This window comes from Pelophylax lessonae (genome assembly GCF_965119305.1).
Source record: "Pelophylax lessonae genome assembly, chromosome: 13".
Lineage (NCBI taxonomy): Eukaryota > Metazoa > Chordata > Amphibia > Anura > Ranidae > Pelophylax > Pelophylax lessonae.
The window spans coordinates 132732722-132752616 of NC_138780.1; the positions used below are offsets into that span (position 1 = coordinate 132732722).

The 19895-nt window shown below is 45.7% G+C and overlaps 1 protein-coding gene across 2 annotated transcripts in view; it reads right to left on the reverse strand.

Annotated features, from left to right (window-relative positions):
* The window catches only part of UBR1 (ubiquitin protein ligase E3 component n-recognin 1), a 234394-nt gene that overhangs the window by 52516 nt on the left and 161983 nt on the right, over nt 1–19895 (reverse strand). For both annotated transcript variants that reach the window (XM_082275496.1, XM_082275495.1), the window contains 2 exons: nt 16741–16893; nt 6348–6445 (listed from right to left, as the gene is read on the reverse strand). In XM_082275496.1, the coding sequence (XP_082131622.1) occupies nt 6348–6445; nt 16741–16893 (251 nt within the window). The remainder of the gene's footprint in view (nt 1–6347; nt 6446–16740; nt 16894–19895) is intronic.

Genomic DNA, 19895 nt, shown 5'->3' on the forward strand with positions numbered 1-19895 from the left:
ACCAGGCATCTGAGAACTGTAGTAGCCCCCCCCGACTGAGTAGGGTGCCCCTTCATAAGGGTGATTTAGAGCTAGGTAGGCCTCTGGATCTCTAAAATTGGGAGGCCGAAAATGGCTCCTCAGATCCAGGACTTCCCAGAAGTAGAATCCGCAGCTTGACGCTCTTCTAGGTAATTTACGGCTACTTCTTCCACATCCTCTGCCCAATCCTGTACTAATACAGGAGGGGGCTCAGGTGAGGGGGGATCTATCGCGTTTCCTCCCTCCTTGCGATACTGAAGCTAGAATGCTAGCTTTCCCTCAAGGCTAGAGAATTCCCCGTCTTTTAAAGACCTTGTGGACAAGAGAACGGAGGCTCTGGTCCGATACCTTTTAACCGTGGCGGGTTAAATTTTGAGGCCGGGGTCTGCTATCACCTTGGTCTCCCAGACCTTAACAGAATGGGCGAAACCCTTACGCCAGGATCTGGAAGGGGGGGGGGGTCAACATCCTCTTGAGCTGGCGGATCAGTTGATACAGGGGCTACAGTATATCTGTGATGTATTCTTGGATATTAATTCTTTGGCTGGCAGAGTGTCTGTGACCGCGGTGATCCTCCGCAGCATGATTTGGTTGAAGTACTCGTCGGCTGATCAGGCTTCCAAAAAGGCGCTGACTGATCTACCGTTTGCAGGAGACCGTTTGTTCTGTGCTTCTATGGAAGAGATCATAAAGGTCTTACAGGAGGTAAGAGTACTCTGCTTCCACAGGTTGCCATGAGCTAAGAGCCGCGTCGTAAATGCGATCCTTTCTTTCCCGGCTCACCAACGGCCCTTTCGTCCTGCGGGCTCGCAGGACAAAGGTCCACCAGTCACTTCCTGGGGGGGGGGGGGGGGGGGGGATTTCAAGAGGCCCTGGGCTGGCAAGTCAAAAGCAGGTTCCACTAGTCCTGCAGACAAGCCCCCCTCTGCCTGAAGGGGCACCCTCACCCATATCTGGGGTGGGATACGTCTTCACTTCTTTCCAAACCCGCGGATCATTGAAGACAAACGGATCCACGAGTCGATTCGGTACAGTTACAAGATGGAGTTTCGGTCCATGCCTCCGGCAAGGTTCTTTCTTTCCAACTTGCGCCTGTTCTCGAATCGGCTGCAGGGGGTCGTTGGAAGAAGACCGCCAAAGCCGACACCTGGCCCAGGTACTCATGGCCAATTTCTGTTCAAACCCCCCATTGAAGGAAGGTCAAAATCCGAGTCACCGTGAAGGAGCAAGAATGAACCTCAAGAGACTCACACCACACATTGTACGTCTTCCATGTACAATGGTAGATCTTCATAGAAGTAGATTTCCTAGCTTTTAACAGTGTAGGAATCAAGACTCAGATAAACCTCTATCCTTCAGCACCTGGTGTCCAACAGCAGATTGTCCCTGAGAGAAAACTTCCAAGGAACATCGGCGACCAGCTGCACCAGATCGGCATACCAAGCCCATTGAGGCCAGTGCGGAGCTACTAAGATGACCGGAATCCCTTCTGCCTCAATCCTGCATAAAAGTCTTGGCAGAGGCTTGAGAGGAGGAAATACATAAATCAGACGATACTGACCCCCATGGGGCCAACAGCGCATCTGTGGCGTCCGCCAGAGGATCCCTTGACCGAGCCAAAAACCTCTGCACCTTTCCGTTGAGCCGAGACGCCAACAGATCCACCTCGGGGATGCCCCACCGAAGACACAACTAATGAAATACCTCCAGATGAAGGGCTCACTCCCCTTGATCCAACGTCTGCCGACTGAGGTATTCCGCCTGCCAGATTTTCACCCCGGGAATGTGTACGGTGGAGAGGGCTGGAACGAACCGTTCTGCCCACCTTAGAATGCCGGCTACCTCCAGAGCCGCTAGGACACTTTTTGTGCTTCCTCAGTGTTTGACATAATCCAGACCAACTTCTGCAGAGTTTGTATGGTGATCTCCAGGTTTTCCACCAGAGCAGTAGGAGACTCTGCTCGCAGAAGGAGATCGTCCAAGTAGCCCCCCCATTGGCGTAACAAAGCTATCACTGGGGCTAACACTTTTGTGAAGACCCGAGAAGCAGAGGCGAGACCAAAGGGTAAACGCCACAAACTGATAACGCTCCTCTCCTTCAGCAAAGCTGAGGAAGCGCTGGTGACTGGCACATATTGGAATGTGAAGGTAAGCATCCTTGATGTCGATAGAGGCAAGAAAATCCCTCTGACGCAGGGATGCCACCACAGTGTGAAGGGACTCCATTCTGAAGTTCTGCACCCGCACAAAGCAGTTCAGCGCCTTGAAGTCCAGGATTGGACGGACCTTGTCTTCCTTCCTGGGAACTGTTTACAGGTTTGAGTAAAAACCCTGCAAAAGTTCCGAAGACAGAACTGGGACAATTATCCCTTGAAGGAACAGGTCTTGTACCACCCTAAACAAACCCTGTCCAAGGACAGGCGCAAGTTGAAAGGAAAGAACCTTGCCGAGGGGCAAGCGTGAAACTCGATCTTGTAGCCAGACTGAATGGCATGGCTTAGTGGAACCACTTGTCCTGTACCAGGGAAGTCCACAGGCCTGGAAAGCAGAGAAGATGTCCCCCACCCCTGATACGGGTGAGGGCGCACCTGAAAGGAACCTTGTCCGCGGGTCTGGAGAAGCCCACTCTCAGCTTGCCAGACCAGGTTCGTCTGGATCCTGCAGAAGAGGCCAGTCGACCCTGAGGGACAAAAAAACTTCCTATGACCCGAGAAGGAGGGCCCACATTTATGAGGGGGTTCCTTGCCGTAAGTAGCCTGCGGAAGAAAAATACTCTTCCCCCCTATGAGACCTTTAAAGAGGTCATCCAGGGTAGCTCCAAACAGGTGATCTCCTTGAAAAGGAAGATCAGTCAAGGCCTTTTTAGAAGTCTGGTCCGTAGACCAGCATTTGAGCCTAAAGGCACGCCGAAGGACCACTGCCAAAACAGAGAGTCGAGCAACTAGGGGAGCCGCATCCAAAGAGGAATCACAGATAAACTGCAGCCCCTGGACCAGCTGGTCCACCAGCTCAGCTAAGGCAGGTGTTCTCCCCTCCAGGTCACGGCGTAAAAGCTTAGCCCACTCGGTCAGCGTTTGTGACACCAGGGCAATGGTGAATACCGGCCTTAGTGCCGAACCAGCCAGAGTGTACATATTGCGGGCCACAGCCTTTGCCTTCCTGTCAGCTGGATCCCCAAAGGCCGGGGACTCTTCAACCGGAATCATGGTTGCCTTGTTCAATCTGGAAATTGGAGGGTCCACCACTGATGGAACAGTCCGCATTTTAATAAGGGACTCCTCATAGGTGGTAACGTCTAGCAAATCGCTTTGGTCGTCCCCACACTTAAGCGACAAATCTGTCAAAATAGGCGGGGAAAGGAAAACACCTTGCCGCTCTGGACGAGTGCGGAAGGGAACCTGCTTATCTGTCGCAGCTGCATCCTCCATCTTCAAGGTCTCATACACAGATACAATCAGTGCATCCATCAGCGTCTTTCCGTGCGCGGTTGCAGATGTGGGGCATTCATCCTCACTATCAGAGGATTCCGGGTGCATGGTTGCAGACCCAGCAGGGTGACCCATGTCTGCAGCGGCCGAATCAGATTCAGGATCTGATGAGACAGGGGGCGCTTTTTGATAGCCCGTCGCCTGAAAGCCACCTCCAACTGGGACACAAAGGACTCTAGGACCGCCGTCAGCGCATCGATGGATGGTTGGGACCCGTAGGGCCCTGCTGTCTCAAGAGGGGATTAGGTAGGGAGATTTGCTCCAAATAATCCATGAGTCACCAGGGTACCCCACAAAAGATGTAAAACACTGCAAGGGACAAACTCCACCCCGCTGGCAGTACCACCCGGTCGCCAGGCACAAGCACCAAGCGATCCTCAGCAGAGAGGGAGAGAACCCCACCAGACTCCCCACCCAGCAGAAACAGGCACCTGCAGCCACCAGGATAATCTGCAGTTCACGTGCAGCGATCAGGAAGTGAAAGGATCCAGGAGTCAGCACCAGGGGATTAGGAGGGGCTACCACTGCCAAAATCGCCGCAGCCATTTTCAATGACAAACCAACGCAAAATGGCCGCTGGACTACACAAACATGGCCGCCGTGCATAGAAACACACAGGCCCTGACAGGAGCCCCCACCAGGTACACCCCTGGCCCCTATCGCTAGCATAGCGCCCTGCCCCCACCCCAGGAGAAGGACCAGACCACCCAAATAGCCCCAGCATATGTGGAGGGGGGTAGAATGGGGGACAGATGAAAGAGGTGCTTGACAGGAAGGAGGGGAACCCGGGGGTCCGATGGTTCCAAGGAGGAGCCCACGTCCACCCCAAAACCCTCCAGTGGGAGGGGGTCAGCTACTCCCCATACCAAGAACCAGGGGGGCACCGCTCCAGACAGAACCCCTCTCAATATAAAAGGAGGGCTGTTGGCCAGGAGGAACGCTGCGACTCAGGCCGAGACCCGGTCGTATGCGACCTCACAAGGTGTTTAACTCGCAGGCCAGCTCCCTTCCGGTGGGGCTATGTCGCGGCCGACCTAGCGCGCGCTGGCCAGACTGGGGTGACCACTGGATCTGGATTATCCAGCCTGTCGTACAGTCTGGCAGTTGATTCTAGATCTCACAGGAAAAAAACAAGAGAAAAATTTCTATCTAAAAAGAAAAAATTGCAAAGACCAGAGATCCCAGCAAGGAACTAGGATCTTATTCCTGACTAGGCAGAAAAAAACACGGAGTACCTATAGTAGGGAGAGGGAGTGCCCATAGGCGTAGCCGGAATTTTTTTCTGCCTAGTGTCCTACTTCTGTAGGGGCAGTATAACCCAATGGTTATGAAGATCAGGAGCTGTGTCCGTCAAAGAACAAAAGAGAACTTTTTTTTTTTTTTTTTTCATTAGGATCCTGTAAAGCCCTGCACAGCCGCATTTTTTTTTTTTTTTTCAAATTGTGAAAGCGAATGCGTGGAGAAGATCCCCGGCCCAATGTCACAACTGGGACTCGGCGGGGGGGATAGTTGCAGGGGCTGCTGAAACATGTTACACCCTGAATACAGGTGTGACATGCAGCATGTTCTAGAAGGATGCACTTGTCCATTAAAGTAAATAAAAGCACGGACCGAAAATATACAAGCCAGCTGAAGGTACATGGAAGTGGAAGTGTCCTCTATACCCCAGACAGAGTTCTTGCAGTGTGTAACTGCAGCTGCTCTTGTAAAAAAAAAACACAAGAAAAGGAATCTCAGACATAGCATATAGCCTGCTTTGGCCACTTACAAAGAGGATATTTCCTAAAGAACGGGACAAGCCAACACTGTCACAGTTCTGTTCCAGATAACTCTGCAAGGACAGCAGAGCCCTGTGCTAACTGGAACACAATGAGGGGGGTTTGTCATTGCAGACTGCAGGATTGCCAAAGATGGAGACATCCCATATACCTAAAGGAAAACCTGCACTTGGCTGATTGGAGAGACTTCTTGGATTAATATCATCAGGATGGAATCTACCAACAGCTGTTGAGCAGTACAGTGGCTAGGTAGTCAGCACTTCTGCCTTTTAGACCTGGGGTTCTCAGTTAAAAAACAATCCAGGATGCAATCTGCATGGAGTTTGCATGCTTTCCCTGAACTTGTGTGGGTTTCCTCTGGTTTATCTGGTTTTCTCCCACACTCCAAAGACATGCTGGTGGGTTATTTGAGTCCTGTGTAATTTGCCCCTATTATATGTGTTCATATACAGTATCTATACATTTGAGATAGGACCTTAGAGACTGATGTGAATGTAGCGTAATGGGAAGTGCAGTGCAAATTGTCACAGCTATATAAATGCCTGTTATAAATAGTCGAAAAAATGTTCCAATTCATGAAAAAAAAAAAAAAAGCAGAATGTAAGAGAACACCCTTTCTCCTAACACTAAGCGAAACTGGGCAGGACTGGTGTGGGAGGGGTTATAGTCTAGGTAGAAGCTGGCCTGCAGTTTTTCATATGCCTAGGGCAGTGATGGGCGAACCTTGGCACCCCAGATGTTTTAGAACTACATTTTCCATGATGCTTATGCACTCTGCAGGGTAGTTGAGCATCATGTAAAATGTAGTTCCAAAACATCTGGGGTGCCAAGGTTCACCATCACTGGCCTAGGGTGTTCTATTCTGTAGACAGCAGTAAAACCCTTAACTGTGAAGTTGTGTCCCTCAATGGACAAAAAGAAAAATTAAAATATGCGCTCAGTGAAAAACACACTATTGTTTCACTTTAAATATAACCCTGTTTTTTCTTGTGTTCTAAAATGTTAGGAAATGTTATATGAATTCAATTAACTTAATCTACATTGACTGAATAAAAAGAACCTTTAGGGATTTTCAAATTGCATCCTGATATCCTGGTTGCCACAACATCCAGCCAGCATGAAAGCGATAACACTTTGTTCAGAGCTTCAGCATCAGCACTGCAGAGAAGATTATAAAGTAAATGTAAACATGTTGTTTGTTAAAATAAAAATCAGCCATTTTAAAAGAATCTAAAATTATTATAACACTAGACATTAAGCCCGTTAAATTAATGGGCGCTAGAACATATGTGGTCAAACATTTTAAAAAAAAAGACTTGTTCCAGTACAAAAAAAAGTTGACAACCATGCAGTTGATTTCTATCTTATCGCATTTATTCCACGCGAGCGCGCACCCGCCGCGTGCCCGCGCACACCCGCCGCTTCAACAATTTTGCCCGGTGTAGCGTCGGATAATGCCTCAAGTCGAAGAATGTATCTGATGACGTCACTCCAGCTGACTGCTCCGCTCAGCTGGGGTTGACATCATTATTGCGCATGCGCAGTCCGTCAGATGCATTTTTCGACGGGAGACTGCGGGAAGAATCGTCGGATTCTGTCTGACGATCTGCGCATGCGCGCAGCGTCATAGCAGGATCGAAATTCTATTGGGCGGGCTATGGCTGGTCGCGCAGTTTTTCGGATGCACTATCCGACGGTAGATAGAGAGCGAAGGGGAGAGAATCTATTGTCAGATTCTGCCTCGCTCTCTGCTCTATCTATGGGGACGGATTGGATTACAGAGTATTCATTCTTATATGAGAAATGGCAGGAATATTGTCCGATTAGAGAACACAAACACAGCGCTTATCGGGACACTCTCCTTTAATGTGCCCCGATAAGAGCGGTGTTTGTGATCTCTAATCAGACAATATTCCCGCCATTTCTCATATAAGAATGAATACTCTGTAATCCAATCCGTCCCCATAGATAGAACAGAGAGCGAGGCAGAATCTGACAATAGATTCTCTCCCCTCCGCTCTCTACCGTCGCATAGTGCATCCGTCAAACTGCGCATGTCAGTGTCGTCACCGCCAGCACAGCTGATCGGAGCAGTCAGCTGGAGTGACGTCAGTAAGTTGGATGCATTCTTCGACGGGAGGCATTATCCGACATGACACCGGCGGCCCGAAGTCTCTGTGCTCCAAGTCCCAACAGCTGTCCGTGGGGCAGATGCGCAGTAGCGCAATCCCACGGACACAGGGACTGGACGCAGAGACACTTTATATGTATAGATTCCTCTGTGGGCAGAGGATGAGAAGTAGAATGATAAAAAGCCGGCATGGTGTGCAGAGCATGCTGGGAGTTGTAGTCTTCTCATACACTGTAAATTATAGCTCTCAGGCTGGTATCACCCCTCCCCCATCATGCTGCCCCCTCACAGGTGTCCCCTGTCATCCTCACCCTCTACACGTGTCCCCGGTCACCACCCTCAGCGGCTCGCCGTCCTCGGTGTCTCCGTTGCTCCTCTCACAAGGACAGCGCTGGTTCTAACGTCACACTGAAAGAGTACTTACACCGACTATAGGGCGGGGACATGTCAGACGGATAGCCAATAGGCACTCTCCGTGGCGGACACGCTCTCTCAGTGAAGCACATGTTATACAGAGGCGTGCTCCTTACCTGCGCACGGTGCCAGTGAGGATCGTCCAATGATAAGCCATTACCGCTATCCGACATGACACCGGCCGCCCAAAGTCTCTGCGCTCCAAGTCTCAACGGCTGTCCGTGGGGCACATGCTCAGTAGCGCAATCACACGGACACAGGGACTGGACGCAGAGACACTTGCACTTTATTATATTAGATATTTTGCAGATGAAACAAACATCTACTATTATAAAATAGGACTAATTTATTAGCTTTATCAAACGCTAAGTTCACCTTTTTGAAAAAAAAAAAAAAAATACACATTTTTGAAAGTAAAAATATTTTTGAAGGTAAAAAAAAGTGCATTCATAATTTTTTCACAGGAGACTGCAGAGCACTGCTCCTGTGTTTAGTGGATCATGGCTGCAATGTCAGGCTCCTGTAGATACGGCCTACCACCCTGTGCCCATGCGTCTGTATGGCTGTCAGTTTCAGTGCTGTAGGAAGTGCCAGTGGACTAAAAGGGCATAGATCAGCATGCACACAGTCCCTTGAAACCACAAGTCTATCTGCTGTAGTGGTAGATAGGTCTTGTCGTTTACTCATTCAACAATCGCTGTGAATGAATGATGCAGCTGTGCAGGTGGAGCCCCGTCCCAATGTCACAGGGAAGGGAGGGCTGAGGGGGGTTTGCTTGAACATGTACACCCTAAATACAGGTGTGACATGTTAAAATGGTGAACCTAGCATTTGGTTTTAAACCCTTACCTTTATCTGATAAAGTTACTGGCCTCAGGTGATACACAGATGAAACAAATCCTTGGACACAAGTTGTATCCGTTTATTTGCAACCATCCTGTACATTCTTGTAAAAGAAGGATTTTTCACATCCTCACAAAACAGGGGGCAGGGAGTTGCAGTAACACACTATACAAGAGCACAGAGATGACTGGACGGAAGAGACGTACCCCCTTCCCACAGGAACAGAGCTGTGGCTCTCAATTACAAGCTGCGTACAGGAGATTTCCTCCCTTGTCACCTTTTTAGCTCTTGCTCTAGAGTTAGGTAAATGTATCAGAAGTGACTCCTGCTGATTACCATGAACTAGCACGCAGAGAAAAATAGCTTTGGAGAGAGGCAAGTAAGCACTATAGAAATATGTGCTTTGCTCAGATTTAATGTCTGAGGTTTATAACCACTTAAAGCTTTATCAAAAATGGGGAGCAGCAGCAGTAAAAACAGATTATGGACATTTTTAAAACAAAGGGACCTTGCCTTATTGATTGGGGACAATCATATGCATTTCAAGACAAAAGCCATAATTGTTTTTTATATTAGATAATGTGGCAAAGCATGTCCAGTTTTTACTGCTAACCAGGACTCTGTTGGAGGACTCTTTCCCGCTAACAACCATTTTACTAGATGGAAAGTGAGAGAAAATCTGCAACATGGACACATAAATAAGAACAGACTGTCAGGAGTCCTAGACTCACCCCATTAAAGAAAATAAAAAAATTCTGTTTAACTTGCCTCATTTTGGAGCGCGTATATAACCCTGCCGACTCCGTGAGACTCCAGTTTTACTTCTACAGGGCAGTACATGTGTGCAGGATCACGTATGTATACGTGATTCAAAACTTCCAGGCAGGGGGCGCACATGCGCGCCAGCTCGTACTTACTGTGATTACACACTGCGGACTCTATGTCCGCCGGCGCCCACCGATTATGAGAAAGACGGGGAAAGGCAGATCGCCGTTCTGACACGGGGAAAGGCAGATCGCCGTTCTGACACGGGGAAAGGCAGATCGCCGTTCTGACAAGGGAAAAGGCAGATCGCCGTTCTGGCACGGGGAAAGGCAGATCGCGGTTCGGACACGAGGAAAGGCAGATCGCGGTTCGGACACGAGGAAAAGCAGATCACGGTTCTGACACAAGGAAAGGCATGAATCTGATGTGTCTGCAAAGCAGGGACTAGGATCAATGTCTTCCTCTAGTAAAAGCACCTCTCACAGTTTACTAAAACACTAATTTAGGCACACCGTTAACCCTTTGATCACCCGTTTAACCCCTTCCCAGCCAGTGGCATTAGTACAGTGAAAGCACATATTTTTAGCACCGATTACTGTATTAGTGTCACTGGTCCCCAAAAAAGTGTCAGTGTCAGAATGTCCGCTGCAATATTGCAGTCCTGCTATAAGTCACTGATCGTCGCCTTTACTAGTAAAAAAAAAAAAAAATATATCCCAAAGTTTGTAGAAGCTATAATAGTATATATTGTGAAAGCAAAAAACCTAGAGAATAAAATTGTGGTAGTTGCAATTTTTAGGTTACATGTTTTTAGGACACGTTTATCACAGGCACATTTTTAGCAAAAAATACGCTAAAAGTTGATTTTAGTGCATAGAAACCCAATTATTTTACCCAATTTTATGGGAAAATATCAAAAAAAGATGAGATTGCAACAAGCATGCTCATGAAATGGTGACAAACTTTGGAACCCAATTTTATTCATAGGCGTTGCTTAAAAATCCTATACAGGTTATTAGTTTAGAGTTAACCATGAATGAGGTCACTACAATTATTGCTCTCCTTCTGACATCGTGTTGACATGCAATGTGTAGAGCAATCATCGTTTTTGTACGAAGGCACACCTGCCGCCTTTGTTTATGTTCTTATGTGTGTGTAAGTGCAGGCAGGGGGGCTTTAAAAGATATATTATGTGTGTGGATTTATTTTTTAAAACTCTACTGTCCTCACACTGAAGGAAATAGAGCACAGATGCATTTAGCATCTTACCCAGCCATAACAGTGGGGAACCTGAAGTGATGTAATATACACAACGTCTGTTTTTATTCACTGGAGAGATCAGCAAACAGGTGTCCCATCTGTTCCACCTGCAGAGCCAGACCCGGGTCTGAAGCTGAAAAAGCAGAGCCCAGAATAGATGGCAGGGGTACCTTTGGTGGTTTGCAGAAGTGGTCAGGCAGCTTTTTAGCCTTCCAAATCACTTCCACCTGAAAGCCCATCACCTGCTCTACAAAACAAACACACTATACCAGTGTTTAAAATCCCGGTCTTACAGTCACCATTTATAAATGGTTCTGGTAGACAAGTGGTTAAAGACAGACATTTCCTCTAATGAAGGCACCCTATTAAGGTGGGACACAGTGGGAATAGACTACTGTACTTCTGCACTAAATTAACACTAATTGATATAATACTAATACGTGTTTAGTGGAAGGGAGCAAACAGCTTGCAGTAGTTTTATAAACTGCACATAGAAATAATTGGAAAAGTGGGTGCAAAGGGAAAAGCTTTACATCCTTAGGAGCTTTAAAAGACACAAAGCTAAGAAACCGAATTGGTAAAAAGTAACAAGCTGAGCCTCTAGTGTCAGAGTGTTGCACACTGCATCAATAAGAGCCAAATCAGATTCCCTTAATTTGAGAGTAATAGCAGACTGCAACTTAATAAGGCAAGTTCATCAAGGACTGGACAGATGGCTCAAAAGCCACTAAGACCGCTTGAAAATCAGATACAGAAACTGCATGAGAGGGCACAGGAACATGCTTACCGCTATGCACTCGCAATCAGACCTGATGCGACTGCATAGCGGTAAGGGACAAGGCCTCAGGTAATCACAAAACACAAACAGCTGGCAGCAGGTGAGGGTCAGATGGCTAGAGATGACCAAGGTCACTGAAGTAGATTAGCCGGAATGTATTAAAGATTTTATAGGGGAGGGGGTAAAGAGACCGCGTGTGCGACACACCATCTAACGAATGACATCACTCATAAGTCAACCAAATGCAGCAGAATGGAAAATAAAGCCCTGTACACATGGGCCGAACACCGTGTGTACAGGTCCTTGTTTGACAGAAGCCAGTCTCACGACCAGCTTCTGTTGAACAAGCATGCTGGAAAATCATCAGCCGATCCGGTGTATTTTGGTAGGAGGATGGGGGTGAATTTCCTCCTGTCAAAACACAATAGAGTATGGAAGATCGCATAGTTAGAACAGCAAGCTCTTCAGTTTTTTTTTTTCCAAAACGAAAAAAAATAAGTGTGTATGTGACATATGTGGCAACATTTTTTACCAGAACAGAGTCTGGAAAGCAACATATGTGGAATGCAGTGCCCAAAGGTCACTTAGAGGGTACCCTTGCATGTCTGTACAAACAGGGTGGGGGCATAGCACTCCAAAAGCCAGGCTAAGGATGACTGTGCCAAAAATCTGCAATCGAAGACCCAAAGCTCAGCAGCAATGTAGAGTAAATTCTTGATTAAGGAAAAAAAAAAAAAAAAAGAATAGAGATTCTCAACTTCTCCTGTGGGGGCAGTATATTTTAAACTTCCTGTGCCCCTCAATGGATAAGAAAGAAGTGTTAATTTCTTTCTATCTGGGTTGCTTTTGGAGAATTCCCCTTATTTTTGTATGGAAAAAAAAAAAACCTTGTCAGCAACACAGAAAGTGAAGGCAAGTCTCGAGCAGTCCCCAAGATATCAGTAAAAACCCCAATCCTTCCTCCCTCCATCCAAAACGAAGAAAAACATTTTGGTTTGAAATCCACCTAAATGGGTAGCATGGCCTTTTTCCCTTAGGGGACATCACCTCAGCACCCTTCATCCACAGAATTCATCCAGGACTGCCCACTACAGGGAAGACATAAATGACCCAGAGCCTTACATGGCCTGAGGACCTTGTTAAAGGTAAGTCTGTAAAAAGCACAAAATACTGTGTATTGTGGGAAATTCAGGGGGGTAAGAGGCGGACCGGTGAACTAATCCCAGAGTTTGGCTTTAGGCTTAAGAATTGGGGTTAAGGCCAAGATTAGAAGTTTTCCTTACCTATATCCATGCTCTTTTACTATATCCAGCTCAAACATGCTGTAGCAGCACACAGCTCAGTGGTCAAATGGCAACAGTCCCCAACGCCAGTGTTTAACACGATGGCTGATACCGTTTCTAAGGGATTTAGCAGAGTTGCTAAATTATTTCCCCTGAAAGTAAGCGAGAGATGGAAGAGAGATCTCGGCCCTTTTGTAGTAGATCAACGGGAGGAAACTCTCCAGGCAGTACCACAATGTTCCCTTAACAAGACACAAAGACTCATGCAATTATATCTCCTCCTGAGGGATCATTTCACCCCAGCCAAGTTACAAAAAAGGGCATCCTAGCTTCCCTATATGTGGGCAAATGTTAAAAGGGATCAAGGGAACCTGATTTATTTAACCTGGAGGTGCCCTAAACTACACATCTATTGGGTGGAAGTGATGAACACTATAAATACTGTGTTTAAGACCTCAATCTCACTTGACCCTAAACCATGCCTTCTGGGCATTTTAGATGACTTCTAGTTACCGATCCCTACAAGAGAAGCAGTAGCTAGAGCTCTTTTTCAAGCCCGGAGAGTTATACATTGTCATAAATACATACAATGCATGGGTGAAACTCTTAGATTAGAGAAGTACATATACCAGCATAGAGCATGTTCCTGTGAATTTGAAAAATGATGGGGTCCCTGGCTGGATATACCCCAGGCTTGACCCTGCTAGACTCGGTCATGGACAGGCTACGCATTGTCAAGGTTAGACCTCTGGGACCAGAGTATGTAACTGTATGCTTAAACCACTCCCCGCCCGCCATATAGCAGAATGACGGCCTGAAAGTGGTCAAGTTATCCTGACTGGGCGTCATACGACGTCCAGCAGGACAAGCCGCTCGCATGCACCCGCGAGGGCGCACAGAGCGGCGATCAGTGGTGCGGTGTGTCACTCTGACACACCGCATCTCCGATCCCGGTTAAGAGCATATGACATAGGCTCTTTAATATGTGATCAGCTGTGACCAATGTTAATGTATCTGTGCAGTTGTCTTGGAATGACTGTTTTGTTTACCCTTTTCTTTTTAATAAAACATTTGATTTAAAAAAAAAAAAAAAAAAAAAAAAAAGGCCAAGATTAGGTATTTAGGTGTTCTGCCAATTTTAAATATTAATATTCAGGGTCAGATTAAGGATAGAGTGAGGATAGGCATTAGGAAGTTAAAGTGTTACTAAACCCAGATCCAGATTTGTGATAGACGGTTTCCTCCACATTACACTCTCCTGTGTGCAATTACTTGCTTATGGGCCATTGTATTTAAAAGTTATACTATATGTTTATATGACCATAATGTGATTGCGCTACTGATGCCAGTTTCTCTATTAAGATTAGTTGGTGTTGCAATATTAAACCCAGATCCTGCATTCACTATATCTGGTCTTCCACAGAACACAGAAATGCAATTATTTTAGTAAATATAAACTGATAAATACCCTTTTCATTAGCTCTATATAGCAATTAGAGCAATCTTGTGACTTGTATGAGTGAGTGCTGATAGATTATAGGAGTTTTCATTTCTCCCACAATTGTCCTATCAGGCTTCAAGGCCCTTGATCGTCTATTTGAGCGTGTCTGGACAGTACTGATTGAGCCTGTGCTGATGACATGTACCCTCCCAAGAAAAAAAAAAAACTCTCTAGCAACACACAAAACTGTGCAGCCTGACACCATAGGATGTAAATATCAGGGTATTTTTTGGAGTCTGTGGAAGAAGGAGATGACCAGAGAAGACAGGATCGAACAGCCTCTTTACACAATGCAGAGGATTAACCCCTTAGGATCCATGCTAAGGGGTATAACAAGCATACTTTACTGCGTATACAGACTGATTTTACTGTTGTGGGTTTAGTAGCACCTAATCATTCGCCTGGGGTGGCATCCTTATTGTTAACAGTGTTCCAAATTTCAATATGCCCCTGTCCACAGACCAAGTAACCCGCCACCACACATTTTTGGGGGAAGAGACCTTTGTCCTCTCAACATTGGAATAAGCTGCTTTCTCAATGCAGGTGTTTGGAAGCTGGCAGTGGGTTAAAAGGGGATGAGGATGACAGGGGTAGTGTATTAGGAAGGTATCAGTGGGTTGCCAGGTGTGATGAAGCTGAGGATGAAGATGACAGGGGTGGGGTGTTAGTAAGGTATCAGTGGGTTGCCAGGTGTAATGAGGCTGAGGATAACAGGGGGGTGGGTTGTTAGTAAGGTATCAGTGGGTTACCAGGGATAAGGAGGATGAGAGTGGGTGGGGTGTTAGTACGGCATCAGTGGGATGCCAGGTGTGAGGAAGATGAGGATGACGGGGGGGGGGGGGCTGGGGGGTTAGTTGCCAGGTGGGATGAGGATGACAGGGGGGAGAGAGAGAGAGAAAAAAAAAAAGGAAAGGCACAGAAAGAGAAAGAAGGATCACGAGTATAAAAAAAAAAAAAGAAAAGATAACACGTTTTTGGCATTATCTGTATTATTTATGAATTTAGAAATTGGGAAATAAATGTATTTTTAAAAGTTTAGAAATATCTATGACCTCAATATGCACATCTGCAGGCTGTAACTGATGCTGTTGAGAAGTCAAAAAAGCACTGCAAAAACATGTACAGTGGTGTTATCTCCTTTATGGAATCACTGCCTCTTGAAATACTCTATAGCCTGCATCCTCATGCTTTTATGGGAGGTGGAGCGTCCAGCAATCAAGATGTGACATCCCACCCACTGTGTTCTTTTTTAGTTACTGGGCATGGCAGAGGAGGGAGGAACTGGGCTGTCATTTAGGATCTGTATACACGCCCAAATCTGTGATGTTAATAACATGTGACCTGAATAGCTCAGCTAAAACCAGGAAATGACCTCACCAGCAATAGAGACCAAACTGAGCATGTGCAGCTGAACTACCCTTACTGTGCTTATCTAGAGCTGTCAAGAGTGAACATGCAGGAGGGGGAGGATCTGTGCATATAGGATCGCACAGCCTTTAACACAATGCAGAGGATTAATCACTTAAAGCGGTAGTATACTCTAATGAAAAAAAAAAAAACCTGCATCGCATACTAGCTCATTATGAAAAACTTACCTTAGAACGAAGCCCCGGCACGGACCCCCGGACACCGCTGTGGGAGCGGACATGATCCCTCTGCGTCTCTTCAGGGTTCGGCGGACCTTCAGAGCGCATGCGCCACACTCGTCAGCGGCTGCATGCAGTGGTAACATCTCCTAAACCGTGCGGGTTTAGGAGATATTAATTGTACCTACAGGTAAGCCTTACTATAGGCTTACCTGTAGTTTAAAAGTAAAAAAAAAGCGGTATACTACCGCTTTAAGTTACACAGTGAGTATAAAAAGCATGCTATTCTGCATCTATAGACAGATTTTACTGTTGTGGGTTTAGTAAACCTAATACAAACCCTAATAATGAACTTCTCTTATATTCTCTCTTTTGGTCTTTTAAAATACCATTGAAAGGGTTTTAGAATATCAGTTTTATACATCCAAAAATATCTATTGATCCTACCATGAATCAAATGCTGTACTGTGTGCAGTGCACTTTGTACAATGGGATTAGCCCTTCAATCTATGGTATGGAGACAAATAAATGATGGTGCTGCTTCTCCACTGGTACAGTACAGTAAATGGGGTGGTCACCCAAGGACAGGAAGTCTGTTACTGGTCACACAAAAAAAAAAAAAAAAAAAGAGTTTGGTTTAATCGTTAGATGAAGGATTGATTTAGTGTTTTACTTGCATTTGAAGGTTTGGGTTTTGTGGGAGGGAGGGAGTTGAATGTAATGGGTAGCCTAAGGGTCAAGTTAAGGTAAGGGTTCAAGTGGACACTTTTTTTTGCACGTTTTTAGCAGTTAAACCCCTGTGACAAAAGAATCCTGGTACAGGACTTAATTTCTAAAATATAAAACAAATCACTTCAAAATCTTAAAATGTGTCAACAAGGCTCACAATTACCTGTTAATTTGCTGTCCTACAATGGGGATGATAGGAATAACAGTGTTGCAGTGGCATTTGCACAGAGGACACAAGTACTCTCCATTTCCCAGATCATAGATTAGATCCATATGAAGTCGTTGACGGTTATTTGCTTGCATAGCTTCAAAAAACCTAGACACATCAAAGACCAACTTTAGGATACATAAATGTCCATTGAGACTAAAAACAACTATATCTTGGTAGCAATCATACATTTTTGAGCAAACAAAAACAATGACGGTAATGCATCTACAGCTGCAAGTTAAAATAAATCTAAAGTCAAAAATAGGGCATTTGTAACTCACTGTAAAATCCTTTTCTTGAATGAGGAACACAGGCGTTTTTAGGGTCAGTGCACACTGGACAGAAATAATGCTGCTTATATAGGCGTTTTGATTTTAACTTTGCTTCAGCCTGTAGAAGCAGAGCTATGTTAGCCTATGTGTCCATGCACATTAGTGAGTTTACAGTTTATAGCTTTCAGAGGAGCGTTTAGAGGAAGAAAGAAGAAAAAAGAAAAAAAAAAAACCTTCAGAATCGCGCATTTGAGAGGAACTTTCGGGTAGAAAAAGCACTTCATAAACGTGTATAAAATGTGGAGTTTAGGAGTGTTTGGCATTTTTTAGTGTACACTGATTATACTGAAAAATGAGCAGAAGGGAATATTTTGAGGGGAAAAAAAAAGCTTGTAAAAGCCAATGCCCCTAAAAACGCTTCTAAAAACTCTCATGCAATATGAGCCACTATAAGCATTTTCTTTTGCAATTTTGTTCTAGCATGTTTTTCTGCCCCTAGTGTGCATGGACCCTTAGACTGTTGAATTATACTGCCACCTATAGCAAAATGGACACTAATCAAAAAAAAAAATACTGGCCAGCACTGGATAGTCCATCATGCTTCAGTTTTGTGGAGGGACCTGCATCTTTCAAGTCCAAGAAAAGGAGTTTATTGTTAAATATAATTTTCTTTTTCATCCATTGGAACACAGGAAAGTTCAGACTGTCGAGATGTCACAAAACAACCTGACAATCTAGCACAGTCTACAGTGTGCCTGTCATGAGTCCTACTAGATCAGAGTATTGCATTCCCTGGACCATTCTGGAGGAAACAGGATCACCAGAATGTGATAGAACATAACACCTGCATGAGTGCGATAGTCTGGTAACAGTTTATGTACAGTACATCTGCTTCTCAAGGCAGAACAGGGACACACCAAGCCTTGCTGCCCTCTCAAGACTGGGTGAGCCCCAGAACCACATTATGAAAACACAAACAAAAGAGAGTACACCAGCCTAGTTCATTATCTCATGCACCATTTTATAGTAATCGGCAAATAGATATACTCACAAACCATATAACAGCAGCATATCAAACTAGGCATCAGTAACATGGTTGTTCATCCTACTCACTGTACTCCAGGATTCGGGAGACCACCACTAGAATACTAGGTGGCTTACACAATCCTCTTCCTCAAATCCAAATGAACAGGACTTTCATGGCGCAACAGTTTTATACAAAACTAGCCATGGCATGAAAACTCCACGTCCCTCCGTCATAGGGATGGACCACACTTCCCCAGGGTCACGTGACTCAAGTTGTTGCCAAAATCTGCCAAACAATATAAGTCATGCAATACTTGATTAGCATTGTACGACTTATACTGTTTGGCAGATTTTGACTCTGCCCGCACAGCTGCGTCTTTGGTTCACAGAGTTCTCTGAATGAATGAACTACAACTACCGACATCCTTTGTGGCTGTGGGCTTGTAGTTCTCAATGAAATACCATGACACTGTTGAGCGCTGTGGTAGTTCATTGATTCTGTCAATGTGAAACCGGCTGCCCGTAGAATGCACAGCAGCTCCGAATGATGTAACAGCAAGAGACCTGCATGGCACCGGTGATCTGCTGATCGCTGGTGCAATGCTTTGCACCAGGAAATGCACTTTTTTTTACCTGCAAAAAAAGATGGATTTTTGTAAAATCTTACCGTAAAATCCTTTTCTCTTAAGCTCATTGACAGACGCAGTCCTCTTTGATTCATATCAATTGGGTTATACTGCCCTCTACAGGAGTAGGACACTAGGCAGAAAAAAACGTTCTGGCACCACCTTAGGGGCAGTCCCAGAGGGTATATCCTCTCTCTCTCTCTGCTACAGGATGTTAGTTATGTCACAAAGCAGTGTCAGAGAATTTAACCCAACCCAACTCAAAAGTAGAGGGGCGGGTACTGCGTCTGTCAATGAGCTTAAGAGAAAAGGATTTTACGGTAAGATTTTACAAAAATCCATCTTTCTCTGTCGCTCATTGACAGACGCAGTCCTCGATTCATATAAATTGGGACGTCCCAAAGCAGTGCCACAAATGAGGGGTGGGATTAAACGGAAATCAAAATCCAATCTAGAAGGCCCAACCGGTGCCAACTAGAAGTTTTAAAGGCTCATCAGATAAAAGGGATAAGACTCCTAAAAATCCAACAGAAAAAAACCCTCGAGGTAGACCAACGGTCTCCTCAAATTGCGGCCTGCAGAACCTTGCGGCCAAAAGAGGCATCTGACGATGCCATCACATCAACTTTATAGAATTTTGCAAAGGTATGCACTGACGACCAAGTAGCCGCCTTGCAAACCTGAAGCACTGACGCCTGATGGCGAAAGACCCATGGCGCACTAAGTGCCCGAGTGGAGTGCGCCTTAACAGGGAACGGGGGCTGTACCACCGTCTGTCTAATCCATCTGGAGATAGTCGCGGCAGATGCAGGCAACCCCTTTTTGGGGCCATCCGTGATCACAAAAAGTGAATCCGTCTTGCGAAACGAGTCCGTCGTTTTCAAGTATACCCTGATCGCCCGAACCACATCCAAGGAGTGTAAAGCAAACTCCCGAAGATGGCTGGGCTTAGGACACAGGGAAGGTAATACAATATCCTCATTCAGATGAAATTCTGAAATCACTTTAGGAAGGAAGTATGGATTCGGACGAAGAACCACCTTATCCCTATGAACCACCAGATATGGGGAACGACAGGATAATGCAGCCAGTTCTGACACCCTGCGTGCAGAAGTGATGGCCACCAAGAAGGCCACCTTCTGGGATAACGTAAGCAAGGGAATCTCCCTAATATCTTCAAAGGGAG